General features: G+C 49.3%; 1 protein-coding gene across 1 annotated transcript; it reads left to right on the top strand.

Moving 5' to 3' along the window:
• The first annotated feature begins 1,465 nt into the window (after positions 1–1,465).
• Positions 1,466–27,153, top strand: CNGA2 (cyclic nucleotide gated channel subunit alpha 2). Its single transcript, XM_084639614.1, has 7 exons — positions 1,466–1,582; positions 16,534–16,677; positions 18,579–18,686; positions 19,353–19,526; positions 22,770–22,877; positions 23,935–24,041; positions 25,119–27,153. Exons 2-7 carry the CDS (start codon positions 16,565–16,567, stop codon positions 26,540–26,542), a joined length of 2,034 nt encoding a protein of 677 aa, XP_084495740.1. The 5' UTR covers positions 1,466–1,582; positions 16,534–16,564; the 3' UTR covers positions 26,543–27,153.

Genomic DNA, 27,153 nt, shown 5'->3' with positions numbered 1-27,153 from the left:
TTCTTGCTGGTACTGCACTCATGGGAGGGACATAGGGGTGGGGGCATGTGACATCCCCACATGACCCTCCATGTGAATCCTCCCCACGCTGTCCCCTCTGACACTCCCCTTTGTATATACAAACATCAACATGCTTAATTACTCACTTCCCCCCAAATATGTAGTATTCAGTCTGTTTATTTGGGAGTTGGGTGAGGATGTGTATGACTTATTAAAAGACAAATTTTAAGTAGAACTGTATCCTAAACTGCTTTAGGGTATTGTACCCAAACATTGCATTTCAATGAGGGATTCAACTTCCTTTATAGGAACAGGCTCCTGAAACTCTTACCAGCCACAAAAGTGGTCCATAGTCATGCAAATAGTCCCATTCTCTTCAATGGGATTAATTAAGGGTTTACAGCAGAGGTGGGCAAACTATGGTCTGCGGGACCATTCTACCCGGCCCTTGAGCTTCCAGCCAGGGAGGCTAGCCCCTGGCCCCTCCCCTGCTGTCTTCCCTCCCCCACAGCCTCGGCTCGCCGTGCTGCCAGAGCTCTGGGAGGCAGGGCTACGAGCTCCTGCCGGGCAGCGTGGTGGCGTGGCTGGCTCTGGTTGGGAGGCATGGTGGCCAGTCCTGCTGCTCTGAGTGGCATGGTAAGGGAGTGGGGGGTGGGGGTGGGGAGAGGGGTTGGATAAGGGGCAGGGGGCAGAGGTTCTCGGGGTGGTGGTCGGGGATGGGGAACAAAGGGGTTTGGATAGGTGGGGGAGTCCCGAGGGGCCTGTCAAGAGGTGGGGGTGTGGATAGGGGTCGGGGCAATCAGGGAGCAGGGGGGTTTGGATACAGGGTGAGGTCCCAGGGGGGTGGTTAGGGGTGGGGGGAGTCATGGGAGGGGGTGCTCAGGGGACAAGGAGCAGGTGGGGGTTGGATGGGTAGGGAGTTATGAGCAGTCAGGGGGTGCGAAGTGGGAGGGGGCAGAGGCCAGGATTTTTGGGGAGGCACAGCCTTCCCTACCCAGCCCTCCATACAGTTTCGGAACCCCTATGTGGCCCTCAGGCTAAAAAGTTTTCCTACCCTGGTTTACAGGATTAGGTTCCAAATTTGTAAATGGTTCTGGATGAAACTGACAATGCCTGAGCCATCAGATCAGCCGGAGCTTCATTCGAATAAAGGTGGGCAGATGTGTGATAAGTCTTAGCTCCATTGCTAAGGTGAGGAACATATTTTTCAGCAAAGTTCTTGGCAGCTTCCTGAGGCAAATGGTTTAAGGCCATCCATGTCTGGCATTATAATCTTCACTTTTAGTTCTATCACCCACAAAGCTGGAAAATGAGGCATTTGTTTTCTTTGTTTTGCTGCTCCAGTTCAAGTTAACAAAATGCATGTTAGACTAGTTTGGCTCAAAGAAGAATTCTATGCACACTGGGGACAACACCTGATTCCTGTCAGGCTGCGGAACAGGGCTGACATCAGAATCCAAACATCCTCTGGTCAGTGCAAGCAGAGGCATTCCAGGTGAGGAGCAGCCCCCTTCTCCTTGGGGCATCCTTTCCATCAGAGACAGGAAACCAGACTGGATAAGCGACTGTTGGGTCTGTTAAGGTAAGTCCTGTTCTGCTGCTCTTGCTGACCTTTTTCTATAATGATTTGCCAGGGAACCATGGGCATCTGGTAAGCTTCCACTGGCCAGGATAAGCTCCTGAGTCCTTGAATGGAGGCAGCTTTTCTGAGGCAAAAAGAGACTGTCCCTGGTTTTTGGGAAGTTGGCAGCACAATTCCCACAGTGGCCTCAGGTGAGTCACTTAACCCCTGTGCCTCAGTTTCCCAGTCTGTAATGATGCTTCCCTGGGGAGGCTGGTAAGGGGAAATTTGAAGTGGGTTGTGTGACAGAGGTGCTCAGGGCAGTTGCTTGGCCACGACTCACAGGAATGGAAACAAACAGGCCCCTGGAGTTCCCATGGAGCTCTGCTAGGTGTCTGTGGGCTTGGTCTGGGGTCTGCATCTCCTTGTCTCTCTCCTTCACCGTGCTGGCATAAAGGGGAGGAGCATCAGATTTCTCCTTTGTGGTCCCAAGGGCATCTTCGCTGTTAATATGCGAGACTCCTGCGCCACAGGGTACTAAAAACCAGGCCAATCTAAGAGCAAGGGGTGGCAAAAATGGGGGCTTAACTGCTAGCATGTTTCTGTTGCAGCGCTGTGCTCCTTCACTCATGAAATGAGTTGGGTGGAGGGGCAGGTCTCAGCTGCTCAAGCTCTTCTCCGGTGCCAGGTAAAGAGCCTTTGGCATGAGACCAGAATTTAGATGTTAAGCATGGTTAGCTGGTGCTCGCCCCATTCAAACCCCTGAGCCCAGCTCTGCTTTGTGGGCTACTGGGATTGGTACTGAGGCAATTGTTGATGGAACTGCCAGCCGGGGCCAGCTTGAGGCAGGCGTGATGGTCAAAGGCATAAATTTAGCACTCTTGCCATCTAGCACTTGAGACATGCAGAAACCATTAATGAGGCCCCCAAAATCATAAGATTTGAGAATAATTATAGTACACTTTGGATTCTTTTCATTTGCCTTTTGGGTTTTCAGCCTTTAGGATTCACATTTTCAACGTTTGCTCTGCAACCATAAGGGCTAGAAACTTTTTTGTTTTCAGTGTAGGCTGAGACTTTTCATGTAATCACACAACACCAGAGCCTAGGACTTTTAGAGAAACACCAAATATTATGAGACTTCTGTAGGAGGTGGTAACCAACTGATCTAGCCAAGTAATTAGCCACTACACCTTACAGCTGTTTTAACATAGTTGGGGATCGGATACAATACCCCTTTTGTATAAACCTCAGGGCTGTAGATGCTCTGAGTTGCAAATGGAGTATTCCCTCCCGCCCCCACTGTCTCTCATTACAATGGCCTTTGAAAAGCTTGAATACCCCCTGAAAAGATGGCCTCATGAAAAATGTCTCCCACGTAATTCTGCCCTCCTGATGATCTCCACACCGACCCTGTTCGCTTCCCTGGTAATCTTGTGTTTCAGATTTTACGTCCTGCTCTCTGACTGCTGGGTAGGTGCTGGTCCAAAGTGGTGATGGAGGCATATGCTATTAAAATATTGGTCTTTTCCTGCTGTTTTCAGGCCGAGTGACAGCCGTGGCATGGCATGGACACAATGGAAATAAAAATATTAGTGTTATGGCTGATTGCGGTATCCCATGCCATATAGATTAAAGCCAGGAGGAGGCGCTGTGCGGACTTGGGTTCTAGTCCTGACTCTCCCAGTTTATTCTGTAGCCCTCATCATCCCAGCCTCTGAATGCCAGTGGCTCAGTGTGACAAGGTGAGGGAGGTCATATTTCATTGGACCAACTTCTGTTGGGGAGAGAGACAAGCTTTTGAGCTTACACAGAGCTCTTCTTCAGGTCTCGGAACTAGTGGGTGAGTCACTTAACATCCTTGTGAGGCACAGAGCAGCTGGGCGCGTTAATTCATGAAGGTTTGTGAAGTGCTTGGAGATCCTCAGACCAGAATTGCTAGGGAGGTGTGACGAATGGCTATTCTGTCCCACCACACTATTTCTTGAATGATTTGTGAAATGCCTGCCTCCCATAATGGGAGGGCAAGGGAAAGGAAGAAATGGATACCTCTGTATTCTTTCCAGGCAGGTGGAGACTCAGCCAGACCCAAATGGAGGGCGAGTGGGAATTTGTTGGGAAGCAGAGCAGTCCCAGCCCAGTGGTATCAGAAGGAGGGGGGGAAGAGCTTTTATCACTCCTCCCCTTTCATTCCCCAGACACAAAGCCATCTGTGATTAACGCCTGTGAAGTACACCTGGTGCTTTGGGGCCATGTAGGGGATGCGCACGCTATAGCAGTGGGGAGAGAGAGACCAGCTCGGAGACTCTTTCACTACTGTTGAGGGCACCGGCTGCCCCATCCCCTTTCATCTGAAAGTTTACTTCATTTCTTGGCTATAAGCTACAGCCTTGCCCCATGGTCTACTAGCCGAGCTCCTGAGCCCAGACGAAAGGCAGCACCTTGGAACAGGGACAGAGCTGTTTCTTTTCAAATCAGTATTGGAGTTAAAATCCTAAATTAGTTCAGTCCTAGAAGCTGCTTAAAATTATTGGGGTGATGAGTCCCCAGTCAACTCCTGGTTGCCCCTGGAGATAACAGAAGTTTGTGTGTGGTTTGCTGAATCCACCTTCTGCACTGAGACAGGAACTTGGAGGCGAGCAACTGGTTCAGATGGCACTGCACCGGAGAGGCTGAGCCAACTGGAGCAAATTGCTCGTGATAGCAAAAGCTGCTCTGAGGCTGAGTTTTGTCACTAGATGCTGCGCCGGACGTCTGATTAGTAAGTAAAAGGGCTTGTTCAGCTCTGGCCTGGGAGTGTCCCATATGTGATTGTTTCCCCATCTCACAGTGTGCATGTGTATATTTCATACAGACATGCATGTGTCTAGTGGCTACAGGACTGACCTGTGTGTGTTCCTGGGGTTGGGAAGGAATTTCCCCCCGGGTCAGATCAGCAGAGACCCTGGGGGGGGGGTTTAGTCTTCCTTTGCAGCATGAGACATGGGTCGTTTGCTGGTTTAAACTAGTGTAAATGGTGGATTCTCTGTAACTTGAATCCTGTAACCCAGCATGAATTCTCTGGAACTTGAATTCTCTCTAACCCAGCATGAATTCTTCTTTAAATCCCAGTTTGAGGACTTCAGTAACTCAGCCAGAGGTTAGGGGTCCATTACAGGAGTGGGTGAGGTTCTGTGGCCTGCAATGTGCAGGAGGTCAGACTAGATCATGATGATCCCTTCTGACCTTAAAGTCTATGAATCTACTCATCATGCATAGCTAGATGCGTACATATACCAGATGTATTGTACTCTGTATGACTATGATGGGGGTGTGTGGTGTGTGCGTATATCATTGCCCCTCTGTTGTATGTTGGTATATCTGTGTTCTTTGTAGACAAAGAACTTCAGTTTATAATACATTGCATGCATGCATTCATGCGCTCATCTCCTCTGCTTGCTGCATAAGTGTCATTATTTGTGTTTCCTGTATATAATCTATATGCGTATTATTTAGTGATCGTGCATATGCGAATGAGAAATTTGTGTGTATAATTGTGTCCATGCAGCCTGCCTTTAATGTAGGAACATGTGGTGTTAAGGGAATACATCCCTGTTAGTGCATGTGTACCTGGTGGCTCTTGTCTGTGGATCTTTGTGTATTTCAGTGTGCATGCCAGTGTCTCCACAGAGTGTCTTTTTAAGCTGCTGCATTGTTTGTGATGTATCCACTCTGTACTTGTCTGTTGTTAGCATCTCTGCCTGCTATATACATTACCTGCAATGGAGTGGGGTACCCAGGAGTTTGCCCACTGTGGGTACAGTTTAAAGCTAGGCTGAGCATCCCTGGGACCTGGGCAGGAAGAAACTACAGACTTCCTTTTAGGTGCCCTGAGTTTTTGGTTTCTGCCCTGTGACTGCATTAGGGATCTGTGGTCTGTTGAGCAGCTGTGAGAATTTCAGTTGCTCAGCCCCTCTGGTAAGAACAGCTTTGACATCCCCTCCCTAAGCAGGGTTTGATCTGCCATCCTGAGTTGAAGTGGTCTGGTCACCAGGGTAGTGACAGGTGACCCATCCAGCTGCCAAGAGCCCTGAAGATTCTGAGGGCTGGAACTGCCCGTTCCTCCTACCGATGCGGTCAAGGGCCCATCTCTGCTGAGACACGTTCTGGACTTAACCTCTGTCCCCTTCATGGATTCTGAGTTCAACCCCTCAGGTCTCAGGACTTTGGGCCTTCTTCTCCTGGCCTGGAATCCCATGAATCTCCCACACTCAGACCGGGCCCCGGGCTACAGCACTCTGCCTATTGACTCTGCTTATCCAGCAGGTCCGACTGGGCTCAGCCCCTGCATTTCTGCCCTGCAGGGGTCTCTGATCTCTGGTGACTTGACTAACCAGAGGGTCTGCAAACCAGACCAAAGTATTGTTTAATCTGAACAGTAGGAATAAAACATTTAGAGAAAAGGATTTTAAAACAATGTAGTCTACATACATGCATCTCTATCTTACCTAGAGCCCTACCATCCTGTGAGAGAGTCACTGCTATTCTGTGAGAGTTCCTTTGTCTTTTCAGTTCCCAGGCATTTAGGCCCTGCGGTCCAAAATCAGTTTGGTGGGCTCCTTGGCAGGTTGAGCCAGTCTCTTCATGGCCAACGACTCTGCCATTGTCCTGTAACAACCACAAGTGTGTGCTGAGAGGTGTTTTGTCTTGAGCCTTTGTTCTGTCGTCCTGCTTGTTTCCCAACAACACTGGTGTTTGAACCCGATATAGCCCTCCAGTAAACATCCCAATAACCAGGTTAACATATACTGTTCATTAATTATTACCGAGCCACCTCACTTCTGCCACAAAGGGTTTGACTGGGTTCTTTATAAAATATCTTGTCCTGTGGGAGTTTCACTCCCTGCAGCTATCCCCTACATAACTGGTCTGGGGGGAGCAGTGGCTGATGCAGCAATTCTCTCATCTCATCAGTGGGTGAGCTCCCTCCCTGCTCTGACTCGAACCCCCCATGACTAGGACTTCTACAGCCATATTCCTAAAGCTGGGGTGAGCCTCAGTGTCTGCAAATCTGGGACTGAGAGCACAAGCTTTGACGAGGCCCAGAACAGTAAGGCGCTGTACGTTCTGCCCTCAGATCTGATTCCTAATCTGCAGCACAGCCCCCCACACACACACACTCTGCTGAAGCAACAAGAGTGATGTAGTGGTGGGAGTCTGCTATAGACCACTGGACCAGGGGGATGAGGTGGATGAGGCTTTCTTCCGGCAACTCGCAGAAGCTACTAGATCACACGCCCTGGTTCTCATGGGTGACTTTAACCTTCCTGATATCTGCTGGGAGAGCACTACAGCGGTGCATAGACAATCCAGGAAGTTTTTGGAAAATGTAGGGGACAATTTCCTGGTGCAAGTGCTAGAGGAGCCAACTAGAGGGGGAGCTTTTCTTGACCTGCTGCTCACAAACCGGGAAGAATTAGTAGGGGAAGCAAAAGTGGATGGGAATCTGTGAGGCAGTGACCATGAGTTGGTTGAGTTCAGGATCCTGACACAGGGAAGAAAGGAGAGCAGCAGAATACGGACCCTGCTTCAGGAAAGCAGACTTCGACTCCCTCAGGGAACTGATGGGTAGGATCCCCTGGGGGACTAACATGAAGGGGAAAGGAGTCCAGGAGAGCTGGCTGTATTTCAAGGAATCCCTATTGAGGTTACAGGGACAAACCATCCCGATGTGTCGAAAGAATAGTAAATATGGCAGGCGACCAGCTTGGCTTAATGGTGAAATCCTTGCGGATCTTTAACATAAAAAAGAAGCTTACAAGATGTGGAAGATTGGACAAATGACCAGGGAAGAGTATAAAAATATTGCTCGGGCATGTAGGAGTGAAATCAGGAGCGCCAAATAGCACCTGGAGCTGCAGCTAGCAAGAGATGTTAAGAGTAACAAGAAGGGTTTCTTCAGGTATGTTGGCAACAAGAAGAAAGCCAAGGAAAGTGTGGGCCCCTTACTGAATGAGGGAGGCAACCTAGTGACAGAGGATGTGGAAAAAGCTAATGTACTCAATGCTTTTTTTGCCTCTGTCTTCACAAACAAGGTCAGCTCCCAGACTGCTGCGCTGGGCATCACAGCATGGGGAGTAGGTGGCCAGCCCTCTGTGGAGAAAGAGGTGGTTAGGGACTATTTAGTAAAGCTGGACGTGCACAAGTCCATGGGGCCGGACGCGTTGCACCCGAGAGTGCTAAAGGAATTGGCGGCTGTGATTGCAGAGCCATTGGCCATTATCTTTGAAAACTCGTGGCAAACGGGGGAAGTCCCAGATGACTGGAAAAAGGCTAATGTAGTGCCAATCTTTAAAAAAGGGAAGAAGGAGGATCCTGGGAACTACAGGCCAGTCAGCCTCACTTCAGTCCCCGGAAAAATCATGGAGCAGGTCCTCAAGGAATCAATCCTGAAGCACTTACATGAGAGAAAAGTGATCAGGAACAGTCAGCATGGATTCACCAAGGGAAGGTCATGCCTGACTAATCTAATCACCTTTTATGATGAGATTACTGGTTCTGTGGATGAAGGGAAAGCAGTGGATGTATTGTTTCTTGACTTTAGCAAAACTTTTGACATGGTCTCCCACAGTTTTCTTGTCAGCAAGTTAAAGAAGTATGGGCTGGATGAATGCACTATAAGGTGGGTAGAAAGTTGGCTAGATTGTCGGGCTCAACGGGTAGTGATCAGTGGCTCCATGTCTAGTTGGCAGCCGGTATCAAGTGGAGTGCCCCAAGGGTTGGTCCTGGGGCCGGTTTTGTTCAATATCTTCATAAATGATCTGGAGGATGGTGTGGATTGCACTCTCAGCAAATTTGCGGATGATACTAAACTAGGAGGAGTGGTAGATATGCTGGAGGGCAGGGATAGGATACAGAGGGACCTACACAAATTGGAGGATTGGGCCAAAAGAAATCTGATGAGGTTCAACAAGGATAAGTGCAGGGTCCTGCACTTAGGATGGAAGAACCCAATGCACCGCTACAGACAAGGGACCGAATGGCTCGGCAGCAGTTTGGCAGAAAAGGATCTAGGTTTATAGTGAACGAGAAGCTGGATATGAGTCAACAGTGTGCCCTTGTTGCTAAGAAAGCCAATGGCATTTTGGGATGTATATGTAGGGGCACTTCCAGCAGATCGAGGGACGTGATCGTTCCCCTCTATTCGACATTGGTGAGGCCTCATCTGGAGTACTGTGTCCAGTTTTGGGCCCTGCACTACAAGAAGGATGTGGATAAATTGGAGAGAGTCCGGCGAAGGGCAACAAAAATGATTAGGGGTCTGGAACACGACTTATGAGGAGAGGCTGAGGGAACTGGGATTGTTTAGTCTGCAGAAGAGAAGAATGAGGGGGGATTTGATAGCTGTTTTCAACTACCTGAGAGGTGGTTCCAAAGAGGATGGTTCTAGACTATTCTCAATGGTAGAAGAGGACAGAACAAGGAATAATGGTCTCAAGTTGCAGTGGGGGCGGTTTAGGTTGGATATTAGGAAACACTTTTTCACTAGGAGGGTGGTGAAACACTGGAATGCATTACCTAGGAAGGTGGTAGAATCTCCTTCCTTAGAAGTTTTTAAGGTCAGGCTTGACAAAGCCCCGGCTGGGATGATTTAATTGGGGATTGGTCCTGCTTTGAGCAGGGGGTTGGACTAGATGACCTCCTGAGGTCCCTTCCAACCCTGATATTCTATGATTCTAAGCCCCTCAGTCCTGATCTGCCACAGTCCCAGCCCTGCACCCCTTCACACCTCTTACTGCAGCTTGGTCCCCTGACCTGCACCATCCCCCATTACTCTGGTGACGGGAGACTTAGCAACTAACCTTATTCATATCAGACTCTGACAGTCCTGTGATGTCGGCTTCATAACATTGGTGCTCTTTGTGGCCAGCTGGGTGTAATTTACTTGGCTGGAGTGTAGGTGGCTTCAGAAGTAAGGAAGGCCAGGGAAACACTAGACCTGTTCCTCCCTCCTTTCTTCCCCAAACCTAATTGTTCAGGCAGCGTTATACACCCAGCATGAATTCTTCTTCCCTGAACTGTGCATGAGTCCTTCCTCATTGCTCCCATTCCTGCCTTTAGCAGACTGTCCTATATACCAGCTTTATTCTGTGCCAAGAAATTCCCATGAAATCCCTTTAAACTCCCACCTGCCTGGTCTGACTTAGCATTACAGCTCCTCTCTGCTCTGTCCCCTACGGACTGTGTGAAGTCTTACAAAGCCACCCACTCTCTCCCCCACTTCCCACCCTAATCTCCTTTGCTCCAGCTCTTGCAGGTGTGGTTTCACTAACCTCTCTGATCCGGTCAGACCTTGGGATCTCCGTGGGTCTCTGTTGTAGAAAGTCTCCGCTATGGTGCATGCAGTATTCCAGATATGCCCTCAATGAACGGTTGTTGGTCATCGAGGATGGTGAGCCCTGAGGGGAAATAATTGCCCTAGATGCTAGATAATACGTAGTCATGCCATGACTGCAGGGATCTGGCCTGGATGACTTTTTGAGGTCCCTTCCAGTCCTATGATTCTATGATTAATGACTTAATGTCATGACAGGCAATAGGTTGATCTTTCTGCTGGATGAGATGTTTGTTGCTCTCCAGTGTCTTCTGGAGGAGATGTGCCAGGCCTGTGTGTGTGTGTGTATATATGTGTGTGTGTATACACGTATATCTAGAGGCTCTCTGTGTTGCTGGAACGGCTCCTTTATCTCGCCCGGGGCCTGTGTTTGGAGATGAAGGTGGTGTGAGTTTCCAGTGATGTGTGTTTGCAGTTGCCTGAGGCCTCAGTGTTTGGCTGTTCACAGCTCTGGGGCGTTAGAGGTGCCACTGCTGCAACTAGGCGAGACAGCTGGGCAAGGAGAGGAATCCGCTGTGGCCAAATGTTGTTCTACCCATGCGCTCATGTACTGCTGGCTGGGTGCCCATGGATCTCTGCTGGTCTGCTTTGATTTTACTCTCCCCTTGCTATTTCCTCAACCCGTTCATCGTTGCTCCCTCTGCATCCTCCCATTCTTCTCTCCGGGGGACTTCCACTGTAGGCCCCGTGCCTGGCACCCTCTTCCTGAGTCAGTCGTCTGAGCCTCGGCCCTTGCTGAAATGCTGCTCTTGCCAAAGGCCTTTGTGATGCTAACAGGGGTGTCTTCACCCCACAGTATCTTCAGTCATGTCTGCTGTGGCTCCATTTAGGCACAAGTTGAAGCCTGCTGGGCAAGTGGCACAATTTGGGCAGTGGCAGCACTTGTCCCCGAGGAGCAAGGAGGCAGCCAAATGCAACTTGCCATCTCCCCTGTTCGACCAGCCCTAGTGACCCCTGTACTTCGTGCTGCGATGGCTCTGTACAGCAGCAATGAGTGCTGTCAAGTGATTAAAAAAATGAATTGCGCGATTAATCGTACTGTTAAACAATAGAATACCATTTATTTTAAATATTTTTGGATGTTTACTACATTTTCAAATATATTAATTTCAGTTACAACACAGAATACAAAGTGCACAGTGAGCACTTTATATTATTATTTTGATTAAAATATTTGCACTGTAAAAAACAAAAAAAAATCTATTTTTCAATTCACCTCATACAAGTACTGTTGTGCAATCTCTTTATCATGAAAGTTGAACTTACAGATGTAGAATTACATACAAAAAACCCTGTTTTATTTTTGAATGCAATGTAAAACTTTAGAGCCTACAAGTCCACTCAGTCCTACTTCTTGGTCAGCCAATCACTCAGACAAACAATGTTGGTTACAATTTGCAGGAGATAATGCTGCCTGCTTCTTGTTTACAATGTCACCTGAAAGTGATAACAGGTGTTCGCATGGCACTGTTGTAGCTGGCATCACAAGATATTTATGTGCCAGATGCGCTAAAGATTCCTGTGTACTTCATGCTTCAACCACCATTCCAGAGGACATGCTTCCATGCTGATGATGGTTTCTGCTTGATAATGATCCAAAGCAGTGTGGACTGATGCATGTTCATCTTCATCATCTGAGTCAGATGCCAACAGCTGAAGGCTGATTTTCTTTTTTGGTGGTTCGGGTTCTGTAGTTTCCGCATCAGAGTGTTGCTCTTTTAAAACTTCTAAAAGCTTGCTTCACACCCCGTTCCTCTTAGATTTTTGGGTGGCACTTCAGATTCTTAAACCTTGGGTTGAGTGCTGTAGCTATTTTTAGAAATCTCACATCGGTACCTTCTTTGCATTTTGTCAAAGCTATTGTGAAAGTGGTCTTAAAACGAACATGTGCTGGGTCATATTCTGAGACTGCTATAACATGAAATATATGGTAGAATGTGGATAAAACAGAACAGGTGACATACAGTACAGTCACAAATTTAATTGACACATTCTTTTTTTAATGAGCATCATCTGCATGGAAGCATGTCCTCTGGAATGGTAGCTGAAGCACGTAAGGGCATATGAATGTTTAGCATATCTGGCATGTAAATACTTTGCAACACCGGCTACAGAAGTGCCATGCAAACACCTGTTCTCACTTTTAGGTGACATTGTAAATAAGAAGCAGGCAGAAGTATCTCCCATCAATGTAAACAAACTTGTTTGTCTTAGTGATTGGCTGAACAAGAAGTAGTACTGAGTGGACTTGTAGGCTCTCAAGTTTTACACTGTTTTGTTTTTGAGTGCAGTTATGTAACCAAAAAAAAATCTGCATTTGTAAATTACACTTTCACGATAGAGATTGCACTTCAGTACTTGTATGAGATGAATTGAAAAATACTATTTCTTTTGTTTATCATTTTTATAATGCACATATTTGTAATCAAAATAATAATATAAAGTGAGCACTGTGCACTTTGTATTCTGTGCTGTAATTGAAATTAATATTGAAAATGTAGAAAAACATCCAAAATATTTAATAAATTTCAAGTGGTATTCTATTGTTATAAGTACGATTAATTGTGCTTAATTTTTTTAATCACAATTAATTTTTTTGAGTGAATCGTGTGAGTTAACTGAGATTAATGGACAGCCCTAATTGCAACAGATACCCGCGTGCCCAGTTGAGCTGCAGAATGGTCTGTGGATTCTGTAGCACATAGCAGGTGACTGAGTCCAGGACCCTGTTTTGAGAAGTACAGGGATGAATTCACAATCCTCCAGAAATAAACCCCTCCCCATTTTGTGCTCACAGGAGAGAGGAGCTCTCCATTATGACGAGATTCTTCTCCTTCTTTGAGGGCTGGGGGGACTCCCTGCTACGCCCTTGTGGGGAGGGGTCCTGACTCAGTCAGGATGCCTTTTGTGGAGTGGGGTGAGGAGTTTCCTCCTTCTCAGGACTGACTCACTCTGCTGACTTACTGCTCCAGGCCTGCTGCCTTGGAAGGGAAGAGCCTGAGCACCAAAGCTGGGTCTCTATTGGCAGAAGAGAGCATGGATCCTAGAGCTCCTGAGTCAGTGTGAAATGGGCACAGTAACATTGACTGGGAAATAATGCTGGGAGACACTGGCACTGGGAGCAGGAGGTTAGCACTTGCAAACCAGTTTGCACCCCACTCCCCCTCAACGTTACTTTCTCTGTTCCGTGGCCTCTGCAATGAGAGTTTTTTGTGTTCTCGGTTCCATTCCTAAGGGACAAGTGTTCACACCGAAGCAACCAGAATTGGCACTAGCTGGCCCCTTCAGAGGCAGTCTCAGCAGAGAGTGGGGCCTGGAAACCAACCTCCCTTCTTCTCCTCTGCTGAGGTGACTGCCCCAGTCAGGACTCAGGTGTGTTGGGGAGGGGCGTGATGCACGAAGACTTCAACCGTGTGCTGCAGGACCTGGAAAAGATGAAACGGCAGAGCCAGCTCAGACGCTACTTCTAGGCATCTGCTTAAATTGGAGCAGCTGCCCCATTCTGAGCTGGGCTAGTTCAACTGAGCTGTATCTCCCGAGTCTGGGGGACGATGTCATAACTTGCTGGGTACCGAAGGAGATCAAAGCTGCCTGGCATGGTCACAACCCTTAGCTCCTGCATCTCCTGCCTCCATGCTACCTGAGATAGGGCAGGGTCCACCTGGGGCTGTTCCTCAGTTCATTTGAGAACATGCAGAGTTTTTATTCTGGGGGATCTGAGATTCTGTGCCAGTCGGAGGTTTATTTAAGGACCGGTAAACAACACAGTGAGTTCTGTCCAGCTACACAATCCTTGAGCCATCATTGATTCAAAGGGTATTATAATGTAAGGGAGGGGGGGCTTGGACCCACTTGAATATGAGTTCTCTGGAATGGTTCATTCACCCTGTGCATCTTAAGACCCGTTTTTGCTTCTGTATCATGGGCAGATAGTTCCTCTCTGCACAGTTTGTCAGGTGTAAGGACAAACGTCCCCACCCCCTGAGTCTGCCTAGATATTTAAACAATTCAAAGGGGCTGAATTGACCATCTTTGAGATACTGCACTAGAGCTTTGAGTGAACAAGGGGACAACGCTTAGCCCTGGGTGCATTATAAAAGTGAATTGGAGATTATTCTGGGGGAGTATAAAATCTTCCCTCCTCCCCCTAGAAATAAAAGAAGCTGTTACTGTCTAATACAGAGCTGGTCTATGGGGTACTTGATTGGGAGAGCTGGGCTGAATCTCTTCCTGGTTTCCAGCTGCTAAATTGTATTAAAAGAATCCTGGTGGCCTGGTTGCCACAGGGAAGTTCTGGAGTCGTGATTGGTGGGGTGGGGGTGGGTGGGTGCGTGGGGGGGGGGAGAGGCAGTCTCTCTACTAAGATGTAGTGCACATCATGATAAACCTGGAGACCTCCTGCTCTAACAACTCCGCAGCATTGTTCATGTATCAATTATGGTTTCCCCACTGCTATCTGGAGCAGGGCAGTGACGGCTGCCCATCAGAGGCTCAGAAAGGCCCATTTTAATGACTAGCCTTAATTTCAAACGCAGCGGAGATGGGGCTCGTGGCTTGCTGGGCAAACTTCCGGGCTGTTGTGCTGCCCTGCGGGTCAGGTCTCTTTTTGTAAGCAAATAGGTACCAGGCGCTGCCAGCCCTGGCTGCACGACAGGCCTTCAGCAGCACCTCGGTGACAGAGTAGCTTTGACTTTCTTCACTGCCTGGAGTCTTCTGCTTCCATAACTATTGAGTATTCACAAGGGGGTGGGGGGTTGAAGGAGCTGCTCCTCCCTGCACGCTCCCTCTGGGGGGCCTCATTACCTTGCTGAGGTTGCAGCCCCTGGAGCAGCTGGCACCTGTTGTTAGAGCAGTGCTTGATGTTGATGCCGTCACCCTGGTAACGGTGCAAAGATTAGAGCTAGTGCGAGAGCATCTTTCCACTTGCACAGCACAATGGAGGGCCATGAGGGAGGGAGACTGGGGAAGGCAGGGAGGCATGGAAGAAGCAGAGTGGAGCAAGAGGGGATGAGGGAAGGGAGGAAGAGAGAGAGGCAGAGCTTAAGGAAGAGAAAAATAGGGAGAAATAGGGAAAGATCAGTACAGAGGAGAGAGAGAGGAGACAATTTTTCCTCTGCCTCTGTACGCATACACACTTACACCCTTGTCAGGAGAGGCATGTGCTTTTAAAAGATAGTCAGAAGACTGCTCCCAGCCATGTCCCATGAGACAGGCTAGTAAGTGTGGTTTTTGCTGGACTACGGATGAGAAGACTGTCAAGCACAAAGATTGAATAATTTGACAGCCCCTCGGGGAGTCTAGAACCCACGCTCCTGTTTCCAGCCCTGTGGATTAACCCTAAACCTGCATGTGGATAATACATGGCGAGATTTAGTCACAAAACTATGGTTTGTGATAGCCGCCTTTATGATGAAATTAGGGTTGCAAATGGCACAAAACTGAACACCCCTGCTCTGCGCCTTCTCTGAGGCCCTGCCCCTGCTCACTCCATCCCCGCTCCCTCCATGGCTCACTCTTCCCCCCCACCCTCACTCACTTTCACTGGGCTGGGGCAGGGAGTTGAGGGGGGAGGGCTCCAGCTGGGGGTGCGGGCTCTGGGGTTGGGCTGGGAATGAGTGGTTTGGGGTGCAGGAGAGGGCTCCAGGCTGGGGCAGGGGTTGGGATGCAGGGGGTATGCGCTCTGGGCTGGGGGTGTGGGCTCTGGGTGGGGCCAGAAATGAGGGATTCAGGTTGTGGGAGAGGGCTCCCGGCCAGGGGTTAGGGTGCAGGGAGTGGGTAAGGGCTCCGGCTGGGGATGCGGGCTATGAGGTGGGGCCAGGGATGAGGGGTTTGGGGTGCAGGAGGGGGCTCAGGGCTGGGGCAAGAGGTTGGAATGTTGAGGTGTGTGGGATGCAGGATGCATGTAGGGAGTTTGGATGCATGAGGGGACTCTGGGCTGGGGCAGAGGGTTTGGAGTTTGGGGGCACTTACCACGGCTCCCAGGAAGCGACTGACAGGTCCCTGCAGCCCCTAGGTGTGTGGGTGGTCAGGGAGGCTCCGCACGCAGCCCTTGTGCCTGCAGGTGCCACCCCTGCAGCTCCCACTGGTCATGGTTCCTGGCCAATGGGAGCTGCAGAGCTGGCAGTGGGGCGGGGGCAGCACACGGAGCCTCCCTGGCCGGCCATGCGCTTAGGGGCCACAAGGACCCAGCAGCTGCTTCCAGGAGCCGCGCGGAGCTAGGGCAGGCAGGGAACCTGTCTTAGCCCTGGGCCCCACTGCACCGCCAACCGGACTTCTAATGGCCTGCCAGTGTCCCTTTTTGACAGGGCATTCCAGTCGAAAACCGGACACCTGGCAACCCTAGATGAAATGCATGGTGGGTAATTTTCATCTTCCTCCAGTAGAGGCCACTGCTGGAGGCAGAATGGGGAACACCCTTTTAGTATGATCTGGGTCAGCAAATCCTTTGTTCTTGGATGCATCCTCTTCCAACAGCAGAAGCCTTCACAAGTGCTGTGTACAGGGGGTGGGGGACAGCCCTGCATGGGGTGTGACACCTGTGTGCCATACATTTTTCAGATCTTAGTTATTTTCTGCTCTTTCCTGCTTCCTGGGGCAGGGTTCATGCCGGCAGCTTTCTCACATGGAGGATGAAGGGACAGAGTAATGGTCTGAAGAATTCGCCTGCCAGCTGCCCCCCACAGTTGTCCATCACAACTAGTACTGAAGATGATCCGGAGCGGCCCGAGCTCACTCCCAGCAGGTCAGGCTGCTCTTCAGTTTGGAACAGGAACGGTTTGCTAGAGAAGGGAGCCTATTAGTAGGGGTGAAAGGACAGGTGGGCCTCAGAGTCCTTCAGGGGAGGGGGTACTTGGCCTCTCAGGCAAGGCATAATAGAGGGATCTAGACAGCACAACCCAGCTCCAGGGAACTTAAACTGAAAGCAACCAGAGTGGTATAGGAAACCTCTAGTCGATATGGGGAAAGTGTGTGTGTGAAGGCGTCTCCTGGACATCCAGTTTTGAAGGGGGAGCAGAGCTATTCTGCTGGCTCAGCCTGGCAGGCAGACCAGATGGTGTCTTCTTAATGCTGCTCCAGAAGATAAAGGCCGAGTTGCTTTCTCTCAGGCCAGAGAGAGGTGGGTCCTGCAGGAAGAATCCAGGTAGGAGCCTGAGGGATGCTTAGATTTGGAGTTGCAGCCCTGGCTGAGGCATTGGGCAGATTCCAGGAAGGCTGTGTGTGGGTCTGGCAATGCCCACAGAATGTGCCCTTTGTTAGAAAAGGGTGCAGACACCACCTACTTAAAATGTATTGGAGCTCTGGGGAATCTCAACCTCTCCTACTGTAGTCAATAACACTGAAGGTGCTATCTATCTTAGATGCTTATATGCCACCATTGAAATAGTAAAAAATTAGACAGTTTCAATACCTCTGCGCACTGATGCCCAAGGACAGTTAGGTGAGAGAAGAAAGTAAGGCCCAGTTACAGAGTGGGAATACCTGTTACTTTGCTCCACAGGGAATGTTCAGCTCCAAACTACTACTGAGAAAGCCCAAGCTTTAGATGCACAAGGCTGATAGTTTTATATGGACGTGAGCCCCAGGCACTGACTAAGAAGGAAGAAAGATGCTAACTACCTTTTGAAAATGAAGTGTTGAGATGAATTTTGGGGCTAGTAAGGGAGACTGATATATGCAGAAGATCTAATAGGGACCTGCGGGAGGTCTATGGACCAAGAATAGTAAATGTAGTGAAGAAGCCCCAATGACTTCAGTGGGCAGGGCACGTGGCTAGGATGCTGGAAGGCAGGCCGGCTGAGGGTGTCCTGGAAGGCTGTCTTTGAGGTGTGCAGCCTGGTGGCTGACCTAGTGGAAGATGGAGAGAGGTGGGGGCAAACTTGTGAGAGCAGCCAAGGACTTCTGTGCTCTGTAGAGCCAGGGAGGAAGAGTAACAATAATACGCTAGTATCTGAGCACTTCATAATCATTAATGTATTTACCCTCGCAGACGTCTGTGAGGCAGGGCAGTGCGGTTATCCCTATTGTACAGATGGGAACTGAGGCACAGAAGGCTAAGTGACTTACCCAAGATCACACATGCTGTCTCTGGAGGAGCAAGGACTTGAACTCCTGTCTCCTGAATCACACGCTAGCATGCTAATCATTGGACCATCTTCCCTCTCAGAATCAGGGCTTTAGCAGTGAACACATACCGCAGGGGATGGTGAAATCAGTGCATATCCAAAGGGAAATCCAGACCTCACTGTGCAAGTAGCCTGGTCACTTTACTCCAGCTCCTCCTGGACACGCACCCTATTCTCCACAGAAAGCCAAGTGGGCTCACACGCTTGGAGGGGTACACCAAGGAGATGATATTACCATGAACAACCTCTCCAGGCTGAGTGGAGGAAACCAAGGATTGAAATAAGGAGGATCCCTCCTTGCTTTGTTCTAGCACAGGTGGGTGAGGGGGAAGTCCAGGTCTGAATGAACATGGGGACCCTAGGCAGTCACACAGGTCAAGGAGAAGAGGACTGGGAAGCGGGAGGGCAAAATCTTGATGTCAGGTCTCTTCTCTTCTTCCCTCAGGGTCTAGTTCACCTAATGTAACTGGTGGTGGACACTGAGCAAGCAGTCACCCCGATCTCTTTTTCTCTTCTGCAGAGCCCTGTCTGCAGGTGATGACTCATCAGAGCTTCAGGGGGTGGCTGCCTTGGACAATGCGGATCAGCCAGACCACTCTACCATCCAAGGGAGAGGAGCTCTGTCGAGGTACTTGTGCTTGTAGGATGTAGCCAGGCGTGGGATGAAGGGATGAGCACTGAGTACTGTTCAACCATCACTGCCTTTGCTGGGGATGTGTGGGGCTCCAAATGACCAGCGTGTTCGGGCCCAGCTGCTCTGTGCTTACAAAGTGAAGTATTAACCTGTCACCTCTGGCAAATCCTTTTCCAGCCACACTGGGCAAAGTGGGCTCTTTTACAACTGTGGCCTTTTCATTCACCCCCTGAAGAGGTGACATTTTCCTGGCTTAGGGCCTACTCCTGTGCTGAGCTGAGCTCCCTCCTGTCTCGCTACATTCAGTGGGAGCCTGGGACATTCGGCACCACACCGGATCCCTTTTGTTTTACAGGGGCTGAAGATCTTGAGTTCAGACTCGCTGGTTTCTGCACAGGTTCACCTGGCATGCAATAAGCGTGTCCAGCTGTGTGGAGGGCTAGAATGCCGAGACAGTGAGCACAGGGGGCTGGAGGGTGCTCCTGCTGTATTCCAGGGTTTAGAATGGGCATTTGGCTTAGGTGTGCACAGTCTACCAGCACCCATGCAGCTGCATTTGGGACCACACAGCGGTGCCTCTGAACAATGTCCCAGCAGGGAATGTGTGATTTTCTGTCACTGCACAGACTCCTGACTCTGGCTTCTTCTCTCCCTGGCCAGGATAGTCCGGCTGGTCGTGGTGCTTAGAGACTGGGCTAACAAAAGCTTGCGGGAGGAGGAGCAAAGGCCAGACTCATTTCTCGAGCGGTTCCATGGGCCGGAGCTCCAGACAGTGACTGAAGGAGATGGCAACGTCCAAGGGGACCAGGAAAAGGATGGCAGTAAACGCAAAAAGTAGAGTTTCTTCTCTAAAACATCTTGGCAGAAAGGGAAATGTTTCTTGTCTGTAGTAGACCTCCTCCCCCCACCCTCTGGGCTCCTCTGTCCCACGGTGAAGGGGACTAAGTGATTTGATTGTGTGCCCTGATATAAGCAGGATGGTCACATGAACTAGAGGTGACTGGGGTCACCATGCTGTGCTATGTCAGAGGACCAGACCCAGCTCAGTTAACTCTGTTTCTGAACAGTTTGGTATCAGTGTGTTTACTGTCTGGAAGCTGGTGCTGGGTCCTGGCAGGGGCAGTGTACACAAATTGTCCCTGATCCATTGCCCAGACATGGGCACCTGCATCTGTAGTTGGTGCGTACCCTTTACTCGCTGTCTAGGCTCACATGCCATCCCTGATTCTGTTCTAGGCCCTTACACTAATCACTTATATCTGCCACGGTGCTCATAGCTGGCACATCCATAGTGCCTTTGATCACAGGGTCTCAAAACACTTTATAAAGGTCTGTATGTCGTAGGGTCCCCATTTTATAGAAGGGCGAAGCTAAGGCTTATAGCACTGGTTTGCTGTCTTTTCTATATGGTGGCCCCCTTTTCTATACCAGGATCCCCCTCCGATCTAGCCATGACCCCTCATCCATGTCGCAGTATGGAAAGGCAGTGTGGCTGTTTGTGATTCCTTGGTTGAGAGCCCCTGGTTTTGAGTGTTTAAGCTCAAATCGGAAGTCTGAAGCAGAGTTAGAAATGGACTCTAGTCTCCCAGCTCCCCAACCCATATTGCAGCTATTAGGCCAAGCTACCTCTCACCAGCAGTAGCTCCTTCCAGGAGGAAGTCCCGGGGGATTTTGACAAAGTGAGTGAGTCACCCGGCTGATGCTGTATTTGCAAGCCTCCTTTCATCATCTGCAGGAAAGGAAGGGGAGTGTGTTCCTTGCCCAAGCCTTCTGCCAAAACATACATTGTGAGGGTGCCACAGGTACTCCTGGTTTTTTTTGCAGATACAGACTAATGCTGCTGCTACTCTGAAAAAAGTTCTCTAAAAAGCTCTTTCAAATCCAGTCCTTTCATCTGCTCTACACACACTCACATAGTGAAAAACAGTAACCTGGCTTTCCTTCCTCTCTCTAATTAAAGGGCAAAGCTCATTGACTAGTCTGGACCCCTCCATTATAAATGGTAATTAGAACACTGAGAAATGATTGTTTTCTGCAGGAGAAAAATATCAGAGGCTTGTATCTGAGACTTTAATAGCCACAGAAGAAAATGTTCTGCCCCTGCGAGGTTAAGAGTATCTTGTTAATTATCAGAGGCAAATAGGCTCAGAACTCGAATACAGAGAGATGGAATTGGAGTATATTCTGAGGGGTACAATGAGGGTCTTTAGCAGGAATAAGCTCTGAACACAGGGCTGCAACCTTGCTGAGGTTTGGCTTGCAGGCAAAATCTGTCTGCATCTGCTCATTGTGGTGCAACGAAATGTCACCGTAATGTTATGCGACTGGATGGCAAAGATGGTGGTGGTTAAATGTTTGTCAGCTTGAGGTTATGTGGGGCCATTGCTCCATTTGAGGGTGTGTAAATTCGGGATGGTCTCACAAATTTCAGGATGGGTTCCCTGGCCCCCTGGTGCACACAGGTATGACTAAGGGTGGGGGGTTTCCACTGCCATCGTTCTCTAGGGAAAAATATCTCACTGAGCAGAGATGGAGGACGGAGACCAAGCCAATACCTGTCGTGACACGGTCATTAATGCGATGTTGGGACGCAGCATTTTGGCACCCTAATGCAATTCTTTCCCCTTGGGGCTGACTGATCCGTGATGACCATCAGGGGTTCCTAGAGCAAAATGGTGTCCTCCATACATCGTGACCCTGCAGGCGCCATATGCGATGTGCGGAGCAAAATTGTGTCCTCCACACTGAGGGGCGCTGGAACAATTTTGTATAATGGGGGTGCTGAGAGCCATTGAACCAACTGTAAATCCTGTGTATGATGGAAACCACTTGGCAGCAATCCTAGTTCCAGCACCTATATCCACACCAGGGATCAGCACAACCCCATCTGCTGATGGCACAGCCTCATTTGGGATCATGACCCAAGTTTGGGAGCTGGTGGCCTAGATGCTGCCTCTGAGATCAGCTATGTGATGTGCAGACACAGTAGAAGGCAGTCCGTTTCTCTGAAAACATGTGACCCATTTTTAGAGTCATGTTGAGCAATCACTGTTGTTGTGGCCCTACCAAAACCGTGTGAGAACCTGCTCTCCAGGCTTTGCCAAATGCGTCGTTCCCAAAGCCCGGTGCGTTCCTGCTGATGACGCCTGTGCTGTGCAAAACCAGGGGCATAAACGAAAGGCCAGAAGATGCTGGTTTTGAAGATGGCAGAAGCAGTACTGGAGGGTGAGGGAACTGGCAATTGCCAAATGGAAAAGGGTGAAATTTGTTGGCAAATGAGTCATTTTCTATCTCGGGGAGGGATTTTTGTAAACTCAAAGGCTGTGGGGAGTTTTGTCGTCTTGGCACAGAGTGAAAGAGAGACAAGCCTATCCGTTCAGAAGCAGAGTTTTTGTCCCCTCTCTCCTCCAGTGAAATCTAGCAATTGCAGCACACGCATCTGGTGCATCTGGTCAGTCCCTAGATAAGCAGGATCAGACGCTTGGGAACAGTTCAAAGGCTGGACCCAGTGACTCAGTGAGCAGACTGCAGGCAGCATAGAACAGAGCTGAAATGGCAATTCTATAGTACTAGCTGCCACAGCAATCCCTTTCCTTCCTTAGTTTGCGCCTTGTATGCCCCTAAACTGCATCGACATGCATTTCACTCTGCCCGAATCAATACTAGAGTTATAAACTATCTCTGAGCTGTATCTATTATACTGACACATACTGTCCCAGGATTCTATATGAGAGAGCATGTTGTCTAGTGATGGCAACAGCAGCTTGGAAATCCAAGACCTTGGGTCTATTCCTGATTCTGCCACTGATGAGCTGGGTGACCTTGGGCAAGTCACTTAGCTGCTCTGTGCCTCAGTTTCCCCATCTGTAAATTGAATGAGCTCATTTTTTACCTACTGCAAAGGGGAGTTGGGTGGGGGATGGTTAACTGATAAACCTTGGCAGGTGCTTAGTGCTCTTTAGATGGAAGGGGCTCAGTGCTCTATATGATAATTAAACCAAGCTGTAATTGATGCTGCTTGTACCGTTAACCACATGCAGTCTCTGATGCTCTAGTTGCCTTGGTTTCTATTTTCAGGAAGAAATGGGAGCTGTTTGTGGTGGATCCTGCTGGAGACTGGTATTACCGCTGGCTGCTTGTCATTGCAGTGCCCGTCCTTTATAACTGGTGCTTGCTTGTGGCAAGGTGAGTAGGGAGCATTCCAGGGTGACTCTGTTCTGTAACTCTTCCACCACCTTAGATGCCATCTCTAAGACCAGCATCGGCCAGCTGAAAACTGGTTTATGTCTTGCATTGTTTGTTTCTGAGGCTGCTTGTCACAGGGTAGCTGGCCCCTTCAAAGGGAGGGAGGGCTCGGCCCACCTGTGATATAGCTGATTTGCCTCCCTAGGCAGAGAGGATGAATTAGATCATGTGAGAGGTGGTTATGTGTCTAAATTGGAGGTGTGGGGGGTGGGAAGCAGTGGCCAGTAGACAGCTGGGGTGCGGTGACTGAAGAGTGAAGTTGAAGGAAGAGTGTCTCCTGCAGTGATCCCTCTGGGAGGGAGTTGCAGCTGGGTAGAAAGCCCTGGTTAGAAGTTTTGCTTTCCTTTTGGGGAGAGGGCAAAGAAAGAAAGAAGCCCAAGCCTTGCAACTTGTCCAGCGTCTCTGAGAGCAGTGAGAGACGGTACCTCAGAGAGGTGGGGCTGTCCCTGGCATAAGGCCAAGGTAATAAACTTTTGGGGTTTATTTTTGAACTTTATGCTAATAAGTCAGACCCCAAAAAGGCTGCTGTTGGACTTGTGAATATCTTGGGAATATCTGAGGAGTCCAAGGAGGGAAACTGAGGCAGACCCACCCTGGCCATGAGGGGGCACACGGGACGTGCCTGACCTTGTTGCATCAATGGCAAAAAATCCCCATTTTTCTGTTGTCATGGCTCTGGAAAGGCAGAGCCATTTCCATCTAGGTTAGCTGCATGTGCTGGGCTAGTCACAACCGAGCGTGGGGTGGCAGAGCGGCATTATGCTGTTGTGTGTGGGAGGCAGTTTCAGTAGCATCCCTGCTTAGCTTAGTGGAGGGCAGACGTGATGGACTTAATTTCCGAGGAGTGAGGGGATGGCTGGAACTTGTCAGCTATCAGCCCTGGTGCCCACTGGGACACCACAGCCTGTAGGAACCCAGTATCGACCTTTGTTCAGTATAGGTGATGGGGTTGAGTTGGTTTTGGTATCTTGATAACTACCATGTGCTTCTCCTGCAGGGCCTGTTTCAGTGACCTCCAGAGGGACTACTGGATCCATTGGCTGGTGCTAGACTATGTCTCGGACTGTATCTACATCGCCGATATTGTCATTCGACTGCGCACAGGTGAGCGAAGAGGCTGCCTAGCCTGGGAAGGGTTTGTTTTAATGTTATCACCTGAGATCTGATATAAGCTTTGAGGGGCTGGCCTGATCTGGGGCTGCTTTCAGAAGAGTGGCTTAATCCAGTGGTTCTCAACCAGGGATACATGTACCCTTGGGGGTACTCAGAGGTCTTCCAGGAGGTACATCAACTCATCTAGATATTTGCCTAGTTTTACAACAGGCTACCTACAAAGCACTAGTGAAGTCAGTGCAAACTAAAATTTCATATAGACAATTACTTGTTTATACTGCTCTATGCACTGAAATGTAAGTACAATATTTTATATTCCAATTGATGTATTTTATAATTCTATGGTAAAAATAAGACCGTAAGCAATTGTTCAGTACTAGTGTGCTGTGAGACTCTTGTATTTTGATGTCTGATTTTTGTAAGCAAGTAGTTTTTAAGTGAGATGAAGTTGGGGATACACAAGACAAATCAGACTCCTGAAAGGGGTACAGTAGTCTGGAAAGGTTGAGAGCCACTGGCTTAATCCATACCTTGGTGTTAGCAGGCAGGAAACGGCCTCTGGAGAAAGTCTGTTTTACAGAGCTTTTAATGAGATTCTAAGTTTCAAAATGAAAAATTTTATCATCCACAGCTTTTAACTTCACCTATGAATTACCCACATGACCATTAGTATTTGGGCACAGCTTTAGGTCTATGTCTCTGGTTTGGTATCTGTTAAGTTAAAGAGTAATCTAAATGGAAAAACAGTAGAATTTAATGTTCCCAGAACGTAGCTGGCTGCTTTACAATTTCTGTCTGTCACTGAAGAGCTCTGATCTAATTCACTACATGCAGTGAATGTGTGTCCTCCTATCTCTGTGTCATCAGAGTAAATCCCTAAGTAATACCTTTATGTGGCTTTTTCCAGATGAAGTGCTTGAGGGCTGGCAAAGGCTTGTAGACTGAGCAGATCAGGCGGAATTAGAAATATTTTAATTACTATATGTGTATGTTGGTTGAATGCAACCCCAAAGCCAGGAGAACGAACATATCTGAGCCAAGATAATTCTTCCCCTTGTTCTCTGGTAGGTTTTTTGGAACAGGGTCTGCTGGTCAGGGACCCGAAGAAGCTACGGGATAACTACATCACCACCTTACAATTCAAACTGGACGTCCTCTCCATCCTGCCAACAGACCTGGCCTACCTTGCAGTGGGATTACATCAGCCTGAACTACGCTTCAACCGGCTGCTGCACTTCTCCCGCATGTTTGAGTTCTTTGACCGGACTGAGACCAGAACCAGCTACCCAAATATCTTCAGGATCAGCAACCTGGTTCTCTACATCCTGATCATCATCCATTGGAACGCCTGTATTTACTATGCCATCTCCAAGGCCATTGGGTTTGGGACGGACACCTGGGTGTACCCCAATATCACCGACCCTGAGTATGGCTATCTTGCCAGAGAATATGTCTACTGCCTCTACTGGTCCACTCTGACCCTGACCACCATTGGGGAGACCCCGCCCCCTGAGCGCGATGAGGAGTACCTCTTCGTCATTGTCGACTTCCTCATCGGTGTCCTCATCTTTGCCACCATTGTGGGGAATGTGGGCTCCATGATCTCCAACATGAATGCTACCAGGGCAGAGTTCCAGGCCAAGATAGATGCCATCAAGCACTACATGCAGTTCCGCAAGGTCAGCAGGCACATGGAGACCAAAGTTATCAAGTGGTTCGACTACCTGTGGACCAACAAGAAGGCTGTGGATGAGTGTGAGGTCCTCAAGAACCTCCCTGACAAGCTGAGGGCGGAGATTGCCATCAATGTCCACCTGGAGACTTTGAAGAAGGTGAGGATCTTCCAGGACTGCGAGGCTGGTCTGCTGGTGGAGCTAGTGCTGAAACTTCGACCACAGGTTTTCAGTCCAGGAGATTACATTTGCCGAAAGGGGGACATCGGCAAGGAGATGTACATCATCAAGGAAGGAAAGCTGGCTGTGGTGGCAGACGATGGTGTGACCCAGTACGCTTTACTCACCGCGGGAAGCTGCTTTGGCGAGATCAGCATTCTCAACATCAAAGGGAGCAAAATGGGCAACCGGCGCACGGCCAACATCCGAAGCCTTGGCTACGCCGATCTCTTCTGCCTGTCGAAGGACGACTTGATGGAAGCAGTGACCGAGTACCCTGATGCCAAGCGGGTCCTGGAGGAGCGTGGCCGGGAGATCCTGATCAAGGAAGGACTTCTGGATGAGTCTGCGGCCGCAGAGAGCACGGAAGGGAAGAACACAGAGCAGAAGCTGGAGAGGCTGGAGTCCCACCTGGACACGCTGCACACCCGTTTTTCCCGGCTCTTGACTGAGTACAATGCTGCCCAGCTGAAGCTCAAACAGCGCATCACTGTCTTGGAGTCCAGGGTAAAGCAGTACAACCAGGACGAATTCTTCTCGGACAGTTCAGACAGCACCCTGGAGGAAGAAGAAGAAGCTAAATCCAAAGGGCAGGAGTGAGGGCCACAGATGTCAGCTCTGGCTGTGTCCTGCATGGTGCTGAGATGGTATTTCCAGGAACGCATTGCTCCCAACGCCTTGTACGAGACTTATCTCGAACCCCTAGATGTGCTGCTGCCGGCCTTGGATGGCTGGGAACTGAGTAGAGAGGAGACAGGTGACTCCAGTAGCTCTCACTCAGGTGTATCTCTCTCCTTGCTGCCTTTATCCAAGACCTCAGAGATCAGTAAAAGCATGAGACTGACCTCTGCTGCCGCTAACATTTCCTTCAAGCTCCTGCAGGGAGCCTGCTGTCCTCTTTCTGGCCTTAGAGATCAGGACTCCAGTAACTCAGCGCCTTGTATATGGGAGTCAGTGGGGACTCCTGGGCCCCGGCATGGCCTAGGTGGGGGTGCATAAGCATTGATGTAGTCAGAGATCTTCACTTCTTCTCCCTTTTTTAATGGGACTGGTGAGGAGGATGCCCTTTTGTTATCTGATGGGAATGCTGGTCCTTCTAAACCGCACGAGAGAAACTGAACCATAAACCAGATGCTCCATTAATGTAATTTTGGTATCTGCTTTTGTAACACACTCACTATGTTATGTAAATACTTCTTTTCCAGTGTCTG

The sequence above is a fragment of the Lepidochelys olivacea genome (assembly GCF_965140295.1).
Source record: "Lepidochelys olivacea isolate rLepOli2 genome assembly, chromosome: 9".
NCBI classification, from domain to species: domain Eukaryota; kingdom Metazoa; phylum Chordata; order Testudines; family Cheloniidae; genus Lepidochelys; species Lepidochelys olivacea.
The sequence above is the reverse complement of the archived record's forward strand: the minus strand, read 5'-3'. Positions and strand labels throughout refer to the sequence as shown.

Bases quoted from the DNA above. Each gene is read 5' to 3' on its own strand.
- CNGA2 (XM_084639614.1), top strand. From the start codon at position 16,565: ATGAAGGGACAGAGTAATGGTCTGAAGAATTCGCCTGCCAGCTGCCCC. The intron at 16,678-18,578 runs GTCAGGCTGCTC...TCTCTTCTGCAG, and splicing joins CCCGAGCTCACTCCCAGCAG to AGCCCTGTCTGCAGGTGATG. The intron at 24,042-25,118 runs GTGAGCGAAGAG...GTTCTCTGGTAG, and splicing joins TGTCATTCGACTGCGCACAG to GTTTTTTGGAACAGGGTCTG.